The following is a 9,437-nucleotide window of genomic DNA, read 5'->3' as shown; positions in this document are numbered from 1 at the left end:
ATGCATCAGACACCGAAAACTACATAAGTGGACACCTCCCAGTCCTAGAAACTGTATCCCTCAAAACCATGTTCAAGTGACGTTTATTCAGTCCCTAAAGGCAGGTCCAGAACATCTCCCTCATGGTAGAAATTGCTCAATACACACAAACTAGCCCATGGCAGCTCCTGACACCCACCAACCCGGCAGCTGCTCAGTGTCCTCTTTCACTGTCTTGCCCTGTCACTGAGGACACAGCCTGCGTGAGTTCCAGCTCGCAGCCTGACTGGAGCCCTGGCTTCGAGCCCAGCGCTGCTCCTGGAGGGACCCTGATGATAGACCTTCAGGTCGGGACCACCAGGTCTTGTCATCAACCTGCCTTTGTTAGTATCTTCAGGCAAAACAAACTACAGGAAATTCCCATCCCTCCGACTTGGCTCTACATGATCTGTGCATGTCTCCAGCCACAGTGGCCTTCAAGAAGAGAAGCCTGCACCCTGTTCCCAAAGTTTCAGTCACAGAAGCACAGCTGGTCCAGGGCCAAGGGCTCTGAGGAGGGTGGGGGAGCAGCTTTCTCAGGCCCTCAGAAGCCCATGCGGGGCTTCTTCCGGCGTGGCTGAGAGCCAGAGAGGACAGGGGCCTGCTGCCCGGAGCGGGTGGTACGGAGGCTGGAGGTCTGGGAAGAGGGCATGGCAGCACCCCCTTGAGTGTCTCTCTGGAGTGATAGTTTGGCTGCACAGTCCCCAGGGGCCTGTAGTCTGCAAGGGGTGGTCCGGATGCTGGAGGTCTGGGAAGGGGGCACAGTGGCACCTCTCAGGGTGTCCCTTTGGCGTGGCAGCTGGGCTGTGCAGTCCCGGACTGTCTGCTGCCTGGAGGGGGTGACCTGGATGCTGGCAGTCTGGGAGGCGGGCACGGGGACGCCTTCTGGAGTGTCCGCCTGAAGAGGCAGCTCGGCCATATAGTCTCGGAGAGTCTGCTGCCGCTCTGAGGGGATGCCCCGGGCCCGCAGATCCTGCATCAACTCCTGGGAGGGCAAAGTCACTGGGAGCTGAGGCCTGGACACAGGGGACATCCGGTCGGGGCTGTGAGGGGGGCTGGTGGCATCTGAGAGGTCCGGGCGGCCACTGAGTGAGGAGAAGGTACTGGACAGCTGCATCCGACGCTTGTGTCTCTTGGGCTGTTTCCTGGGCCCAGAGCCCCTACCCTGCTGCCGCTCCCACCAGGCAGCCACCGGGCCTTCCCAGGCTGCCTCCAACCGCTCACTGAGCTCGTCCTTGGGGCCTGGCTCGGGGGCCGGGGGTGGCTCTGCTGTGGGGAGTGAGCCCAGGTCCCTCTGCTGCAGCAGCCGCCCTTCGGCCATGGCCATCCGGAGACCCTCTGGCACTTTCCCCTCAACCTTCTGCTGCTCCTTGAGGCCCAGCAGATGGCGGTGGGAAAAGGTGGGTGCGGCCCACACAGGGGGAGCTGGAGGCACCTCCAGGAGCGCCTTCAGCCACCTGCGGCAGCAAGAGGTAGCTTGGGGGCTCCAGGAGGCTGTGGGGGCATGGAAGTCGGGCCCCGGGTCTCCGGGGCACCAGGAGTCTTTCTGAAGATGGAGGCGCTGGTGGAAGACATCTCCAGCTGCTGAGAGTTGGAGGAGTGACAGGACTGGTGTGGAGGCAGAGGGTGCAAGGGTGGCGACCAGACCTGCAGACAGGAATGACAGTGACCCCAAGGCCTGTTGGGGTGCGGGGCCCCCCAAACTCCCTCCCTCACTGCAGCGTACCTATAGTTGGTGCTTGTAGACGTTCCTGCAACCGTTGCTGATTCTTGGGCTCCAGCAGGGGGAATGCGGAGAGGGACTCGCTCCGGGAAGGGAGAGACTGGGGCGGCCCTGCCAGCCGGGGCATGGAGGCCCCCTCCCCTGGAGGGAGGACAGACAGCTGAGGTCCCATCCAGGCTCCACCTCCCTCACGCTCCCTGCCCTCACTGGACCCTCACCTGTGATGTGCAGCAGCTGCACCTGCCCACCATGGCCTCCAAGAAGCAGTGGCCTCGGGCAGCCAGGGCGGGGTGGAGGCAGCAGCTGGGCCAGGAGGGGTGCAGAGGGGAGGCCATGGTCCCACTTCAGCATGGGCACCAAGGGGAGGCGTTCATCCACCAGGTAGAGCGAGAACTGGGGGCCCGGCAGAAATGAGAGAGAAGGGGTGTGACTGAGATGGGGAACAATGGTCTGATGACATCCACTGGCCCCATGTGGCTCTCGGGATGGGTCCAAAACCGAGTGGCCACGCGCTCCGTGACCAGCCCTGACCACCTCTCCACCTTCAAGTGCCCAGCCCCGCCCAAGAGGTGATTCCTGAGTGGGCAGAACCATCTCTCTCAACCTGATGGCCACAACTGGGAAAAAGGATCTCAGGGGAGGTGCGGAGGAGTCCTGTCACACAGAAACCCACCTGGCTCCCCCCAGCCTTCTCTCGACTCACCAGACCCTGGGATCCAGGCTTGAGACACACCTACTAGTACCCCGGGAACCCTCAGACCTCCTGCCCTTCCCTGAGCACACAGGAAACTGTCGGCTGTGCCAGGATGGCCCTGCTCCCCTGCCCCATGCCATTCCTCCTCACCTGGTGCCCCCCACTGGCAGCTTGAAGCCCTGTTCGAATGGCACCCCCATGAGGCCAGTCCCACCTGTCGGTCAGCATGTTTCAGCCACAGACTTCAAGGTTTTGTGATTCTCATTTCGCCTGCAGTTAGCTGTCCCAGGAGCCTCTCCAGTAACCAGCTGAGACAGTGCCAAGGGACAGCAGGGGGAAGGTGTCACTTACCTGGGTACAGATGAGATGGAGTGTGGGCTGCAGAGATTCAGGGCCACACCCCCCCAGGTACTGGGTTAGCAGGACACGTTCCCCCTTCTGGCACGACGCTTCTGCACCCCCACGGAAAAGCAGCAAACCGCAGCCTGGTGGGCCCTGGGGGAGAAAGCCGGGTCAGACCTCCCACAGTCCGAGGTCTGGGGCACCACCAAGCCGAGGGAGTTTCTGACCTGTGGCTTTTCATGCCCTGGAGGATGTCTCTCATGGCAGCCCCCACCCTGTGTTATCTGCTCTGTCCCACTGCTGAGCCTATGACAACCCACCACCCCTCACCTGAGTGTCAATAATTTTCACTCCAGTGCGGTCGCCCACAGTCAGCACCCGAGGGTGGGCGGTGAAGTCGGCCCAACGCCAGGGAGAGGGGTCTCGAAACACTAGGGTCTCAGGATCCTTGTAGATTTGCTGAAGCCTTGGGGAGACAGGGCAGCCATGAGTGGGGAGATAAGCTGACGGGGTTGGGGAAGAGGCAGGGCAACCAGGCCCGGGGTCCAGGACAAGCTGTGTGGGGAGTACGGGCCGTAGTCCGGGGGGAGCCGTTTGTGGAGGTGGAGGGTTTTTTGGGAAAGGGGCATTACCCATCTTGGGGTGTCCACAGACAGACGGCTCCTGAACGGCTGCAGACAACCAGCTCTCCAGGCAGGTGAGGGCTACAGGGCATAAGTGTGATTAACGTTGGGCCACCCCCTCCTCCCATGCCTGTCTCCTCGTCAACCAGCCCAACTCGGCCCCCTTACCTGAGGTTGACCCCTGTGGCCCCCTTCTCGACCTGCAGCACCTGGAGAGGGGAGGGTTGCCCCTGCTTGCTGACCTTCCATATGGCACAGTGGTAGTCAGAGCGGACAGCCAGCAGAGCTGAGGAGGGGATGGAGAGGGTCAGGGTCAGGGTCAGGGCAGGCAGCAGGTCAGTAAGCAGGGGAAGGAGGTATCCAAGGGCCTTACATTCTCCCTGCACCGTGCAGGTCACCACCTGCCGGACAGGTCCCCGGAGCTGGATGTGGCCGGGTTTCCCAAGGATCCGAGGGTCACCGCTTGGGGTCAGACGAACCTCTTGGAAATCTGTGCCCCCTGCTAAGGATACACACAGGACCTCTGATCACCGCAAGGCCCCCCAACTTCCTGCCCTTCCCCTGGACCATGCCAAGAGCCTGTCCTCCACCAGAGGGAGCTGCTGGGGTCCTGCCCAGCGAGAAAGGATACACAGCCTGTCCAGGGCACCTCCTGCAGGGTAGACCAGCTGCCTGACCCGGGGCGTCCTTCCAGGCAGCCAGGCCAGCGCGCCTCCGGTGAAAGCATCATCTAGGAGCAGCTGCTCCCACCGCATCATCAGCTCCTCATGCAGCAGCTCTCCCAGGAGGTTTGACACTGACCTGCCCAGGATCGGGTCCCCGAGGATGGAGAACCGGCGCTGTCGATGGCTGAAGTAAGCCCAGGGACACCTGGGGATAAGAGGATGGCAGAAGGGTCAGGCTGTAGCACTGATGAGGAGGACTGGGTACCATCCCCAGGGAGGCCGGGTGCAGTGGACACATTGTTAATCTACCTAGAATTTCTTCCTGTAGGAACCACCCCACCAGGGGCAGTCACATGACCCAGACCCGGCCACTGGAGCACTCCATCACCCTGGCCACAGTGACCGGCTCACAGACGGGCAGGACACCCAAGCCAAGCCAGCAACACCCTTCCTGGGACTTCTGATGGTGCCTCAGGAAAAGGCACTGGCTCTTTCCTTGGACTCATAAGCCATCTTGCTGCACTTGGAAACTGTGTAGGAATTAAGCCAGGCAGAGGCAAGCAGATGAGAAAATAAAGAGACACAGCCCTATTTCAGACACCATATAAAAACTTGGATACAGCCATGCCTGCAGCCCATGAACTGAAATTCCCTTTCCCCCTCAGACTGGTGGAGCTGGGAGGTCAGTGTGAGTAACCTGGCTCACGACTGCATGGGATGAGGAGCGACTGTGATGGAAACCTGGACCCACCCGTGTCCGATTCCTTCCACGTGCCCAATACCAGCTAAGGCTACCGCCCCGTCCTTTCTCACTAGCCACTTGCCCCCAGGGCTGATGTCCACCGAGGTCCTGGAGTATCCTCTTCACACTGACCACTGTCTTCTTCTTAGAGTAGTAGCTCTGCGTGGAAAGGCCTTGTCAAGCATGCACACCCTCAGGCTTACCCTGATGTGAAATGGGAGCCCCTCTCCTGGCTGACCAGGGTCACTCACCCGTGCTCCCTCCAGTTTGAAATTCTCCAGCATCAATTTCCCCAGGGGTGCAAAGGCTATGTCCCCATGGTCCCATAGGAACCGGCTGAACTGTGGGAGGAGAGAACACCAGGTCACTAAGCACAGCCCCAGCCACGTGGCACTGTCCATTGTGGGGCCACTCACCTGCTCAGTAACATCCAGCACAGCTTTGGGCTGTCTCCGGAACTTGGGACCTCCCCGGAAAAGCAGGTCCTGGGCAGTCAGGCCAGGGTCCCAGGGATCTGAGGGATGAGTGCAGCTGGGGAAGGAGTCTGTCCCAGAGCCCAGGAAGGGCCCAGAAGTAGGGCCACATGTCCCAGGTGACTGGAGGTACCCAAGGACCCTGGGGTGGAGGGCATTAGCAGGGAGAGGGAAGATCTCAGGGAATGGTGGAGGTGAGAAGCAATGGGGGAGCAGCTTAGGAGGGGGCCCCCCCAGGACCAAAACCCTTACCAGGACCAGGAGGCAGCAAGGGAAGGGGCCCGGGAGTGTCTGGCTCCCAGAGCAGGCCCTTGACTGAGTGTGGCGTCCCATTCTGCGGAAACACAACCACGGACACAAGGTCACAGTGAGCACACTCCCAGGACAGGCGCTGTCACTAGCACTTGTCTTTTATTGATGCATTCGATCCTCACAAGGAGCTCGCCAAGTTGGTGCGATGATCATTGTAACTTTACTGATGAACAAATGGGGGGACAGGGAGGCTGTCACCTGTCCCAGGTGATAGCCAGTCCACACTTTTGACCTCCAGGCTGCACTGGCTCTCAAAGGAGCCCAGCACCATGACCAGCTACCCCGAATCCTACCTCTCACTTCCACTCAAGACCCCATGGTCACTTACTCAGGGCAACTGCAGGCCACCCCACTCCCCACCACAGGGCTGGGGATGGCGCAGCCGAAACTCACAAGGGTTGGCAAGCCATGCTCCCTGAAGGACCTGTCTGACTTCAGCCCTTCCTTGTCAAGGAAGCCCCATGGCTCCCCTCCCTCACCCCCACCGTCTCTTTTAATGTTCTCACCCATTTGTCTCTGCCTGCAGGAACCCTTAGCCAGCCGGTCTGCAAGGAGCAGCCAGATGGCTGAGGCTGCCAGGGAAGGAGCTGATGTCCTTCCCATCCCAAGAGGTCTCCCGCCCCTCCCCACCCCATTTCCACTGCGTCTTTCAGCATACTTCTGATTTTGCTCGAAGCTGTTATCCCATTTTGTAATGATTTTGTCTCTGGGGCTGCTCACTTGTCTATTCCCACTCAATCTAAGTTCCGCAGGGGCAGGGATGGTATCTGACTTGTTCGCATTGGATTCCCAGGGACTAATGAAGTATCTGGCACATTGTAGGGACTGTCCAGTATCTTTTGAACAAACAGAGGAAGGAAAGTCTGGGGGAGAGAGGCAGGAAGAGTGAGCCAGCCCGCTCCTGCTTAGTAAACCCTCTGTGGGTAGTAGGTCACCCATGGACCCCAAAGGAGGGGACTCTGGCTCAGCCCTGATGTACCTGTCTCAGAAGATACATCACTCTGTACTCCTGCCAGCTGCTGTAAATGCTAGAAAACAGTGAAGGTGCCCACCCAAGAACCTCCAGGGTTCTCCCCACCATCCTCACCTTGGAGGTCTGGGGCAGGGACTCTGGAAGGGTCAGGGCATCTCTCCAGCTGCACATGAAGGATGTGTCAGGGACATCGCTCAGCCCAAGGGGGCCCGTCATAAACAGCATGGGACGGAGGGAGCTGGGGAAGTCCATCCTAGAAAACAAGACCCACACATCACACTGGCCTTCCAAAGGCCTGAACCTGACCAACAGCCCCCAGAGTTCCTGGAAGAGATGTGCCCTCAGAGGGGTATACTTTCTTTGAGGGAGCAATTAACAAAGAAGAGATGAATATATAGCTTCCTACCTGATAATAAGTGCTATATGAAAACCAACTAATCATCCATGAGGGAGGGGATGGCGGTGGACCAAGGGTGTGGTTTTGGGAATAGCTAGGGAAAGCCTCGTTGAGAAGGTGGCATTTGGCACAGCCTGACCTAATGAGGCAGAGAACCAGAGACAACTAGGAAGAGGGTTCCTGGCAGAATGAATAGCAAGTGCAAAAGTCCTGGGGCAGGACATGTTTAAGAAACAACTAGGCCATAGAATGAGTGAGGAGGAGAGTGGCAGGGAATAAAGTCAGACAGGTGGTGAGGGGTCAGCTTCTATCATTACTCTCAGATATTACAGTTACATATTTTATAGACTATACGGGCCCTATACTCCAGCCTACACTCTCAATACTAACTCAAGTTCTCCACAGTCAGGGACTCAGTCTTGTCTGTTGAGTATAGTATCTTCCAGAAAATGCACTGTGTTGAATAAAAATAAATTTAGTGAAAGGGCTTTGCCTACTACAAAGTGCTCTAGAAGTATAAGTAGCCACATTATCCCTCTTTATTTTATCAACAGCAAAAATAATAGCTCCGCTCACTTACGGAGTGCAAACAAACACCTGCCAGGCACGGCACTCCATGTTCTATTCTCCTATTCTCCCAATCTGGTGTTCAGGAAACTGAAGCTCAGGAAGGAGCCACTTGCTCAAGACCAATACCTTGATCTCCTGTCTGATTCAAAGTCCAAGTCCACTTGGATGCACCACCTCTCTCAGGTGCATCCAAAAGCAAATGCTCGCATTAGGGTCTTACCAAGCACAAGTGTTTCCCTTTGGCACGGCCACTGCATTTTATCAGTTTATTCTGTAAGCTCTGCACATCCATGACCATGCAAAACACCCGTCACACAGTGGCTGCGTGTCAAATGAATGAATATGTTTCTCCAGCATGTCAGCCTCATTCTAGCTGTGGCTTATGTGTACAGACTTATCTCCCCCACCAGACTGCAAGCTCTCTGAGGGCCAGGACTGTATCTGATTCATTCCTGAGCTACAGGTGTCTGGCTGCTGCTGTCATTCTCTTTTCCACAACCAGGGAGGTCAGTGGCAAGAATCGGGGGCGGGGGTGGGGGTGGGTGGGATGCTCAGTGAGTCCCTGTGAAAAAGCGCCAGCTTGCATAGGACTGACTGTTCCTAGTGCAAGTTCAGGAGCAACCAAGCCTCCTGGAGAGGGCTGCATCCCTGATAAACCAGCACGCAAAAGTTTCCAGTCTGTCTCTTGTTCCTGGGCTCCAATCACACCAACTTCCTCTAGATTCTTCCTCACCGTGCTTTTCACCACAGGGCCTTTGCACACTATCTCTCTGCTTTGAATGAGTGCCAAGGCCCCTCTTCCTACCCACCTACAAAATCCTACTCCTCCTCCAGCTTTCAATCAGGAAGCCTCTCTCAGTTCCCCAACCCTACCCTCCCACAATACCCTGCATGCTTCCTCCAGAACATGCATGCAATATGCAACTACATATTTAAAGATGAAGCTCTTTGATTAAAAGCTGCTGCAATAGTCCCCATGAGAAAGGGACCTGATTTATCCCCAATGCCTTGGTATTTGCTACGTTGTAACAGTCAGTACAAGTAAGCTGATGAAACAAACCCAACACTAAATGAAGAAGAAAAAGGAACCTAACAGACTCAAACAAACCCAGGCAGTTTGAGAGCACAGGCGGAGCCTACATCAGAAAATGCCCTAGGCGAGGCAGCCTCAACTTCCCAACCTCACCAGTGGCTCCCCAGAACTCTTCAGACCTCCGAGGGTGCATTACTGCCACACGGAACACGGCAAAAAATGAACTTGTCGCAGCGGACGGGCCAGAGGACCTGGACGGTCCCTCCCCTCACACACCTACTCGGCCAAGTCCTCCCTACCCTCTTCTTCCCACTCCACCTCCAGGCCCCAGAATTTCAGCAGCAGAGGACTCTCATGAAGCGCTGCATACCAGACAGCTGCTGCCACGCTTCGTATTTGTAGGATCCTCACCACTCCACGTACTAAAGGCTAATAACTCACTTTGCAGGGGACTTGTACCAAAGCCACACAGCTTGGGGCCGCTGGACCCACGCAGAGAGCAGACCAGAGCTCTCTCCCTGCACCCCTCCGCCTGCCCTCCAGGCGGCACAAGCACTTACGTGGCCCAGGCCTCGCCGTGCCCGTCTGGAACATGGACCTCTGCGTGACGCTTGTCCAACCCTCGTGACAGGAGCCCCAAAGCAGCACTCTACTTGCGCCAACCCTCGTGGATCACACCCACAATAGCAGTTAACAGACTTCCGGGCTGGGACGGAAGAGCTGCTGGAAAGGCAAAATGTCCCGCCTCCCAGCCTGACCTCACGGGCGCCCTACGGCGCCACCTCCTGGGTGGAGGGGGAATGGGAGTGGAGGCGGTTCCCTGGGCGCCAGGAATAGGAACTTAAGTCCCTATTGTGAAGGCCCCGTTGAAG

The 9,437-nt window shown here is 57.5% G+C and overlaps 1 protein-coding gene across 3 annotated transcripts; it reads right to left on the bottom strand.

Annotated features, from left to right (window-relative positions):
- Nucleotides 1-2: 2 nt before the first annotated feature.
- Nucleotides 3-9,263, bottom strand: TAF1C (TATA-box binding protein associated factor, RNA polymerase I subunit C). Of its 3 annotated transcripts, XM_037142424.2 has the most exons (15): nt 9,126-9,263; nt 6,680-6,818; nt 5,533-5,614; nt 5,224-5,321; nt 5,059-5,148; nt 4,890-4,966; nt 4,032-4,270; nt 3,774-3,890; nt 3,569-3,686; nt 3,410-3,481; nt 3,108-3,243; nt 2,787-2,930; nt 1,960-2,134; nt 1,745-1,882; nt 3-1,665 (listed from the first exon to the last, which is right to left on the bottom strand). In XM_037142424.2, the coding sequence occupies exons 2-15, from the start codon at nt 6,815-6,817 to the stop codon at nt 563-565; spliced, it is 2,727 nt and encodes a 908-aa protein (XP_036998319.2). In that variant the 5' UTR covers nt 6,818; nt 9,126-9,263; the 3' UTR covers nt 3-562. The 3 variants fall into 3 exon arrangements, with proteins under 3 accessions (XP_036998319.2, XP_053522763.1, XP_036998320.2); XM_053666788.1 differs by having other exon boundaries at nt 3,569-3,890; XM_037142425.2 differs by lacking the exons at nt 4,890-4,966; nt 5,059-5,148; nt 5,224-5,321; ... (1 more) ...; nt 6,680-6,818; nt 9,126-9,263 and adding an exon at nt 4,375-4,712.
- Nucleotides 9,264-9,437: the final 174 nt, after the last annotated feature.

Source organism: Artibeus jamaicensis, unplaced genomic scaffold, assembly GCF_021234435.1.
Source record: "Artibeus jamaicensis isolate MK-2021 breed Jamaican fruit bat unplaced genomic scaffold, CSHL_Jam_final contig_464, whole genome shotgun sequence".
NCBI classification, from domain to species: Eukaryota; Metazoa; Chordata; class Mammalia; order Chiroptera; family Phyllostomidae; genus Artibeus; species Artibeus jamaicensis.
This window is presented reverse-complemented; position numbering and strand designations above follow the sequence as displayed.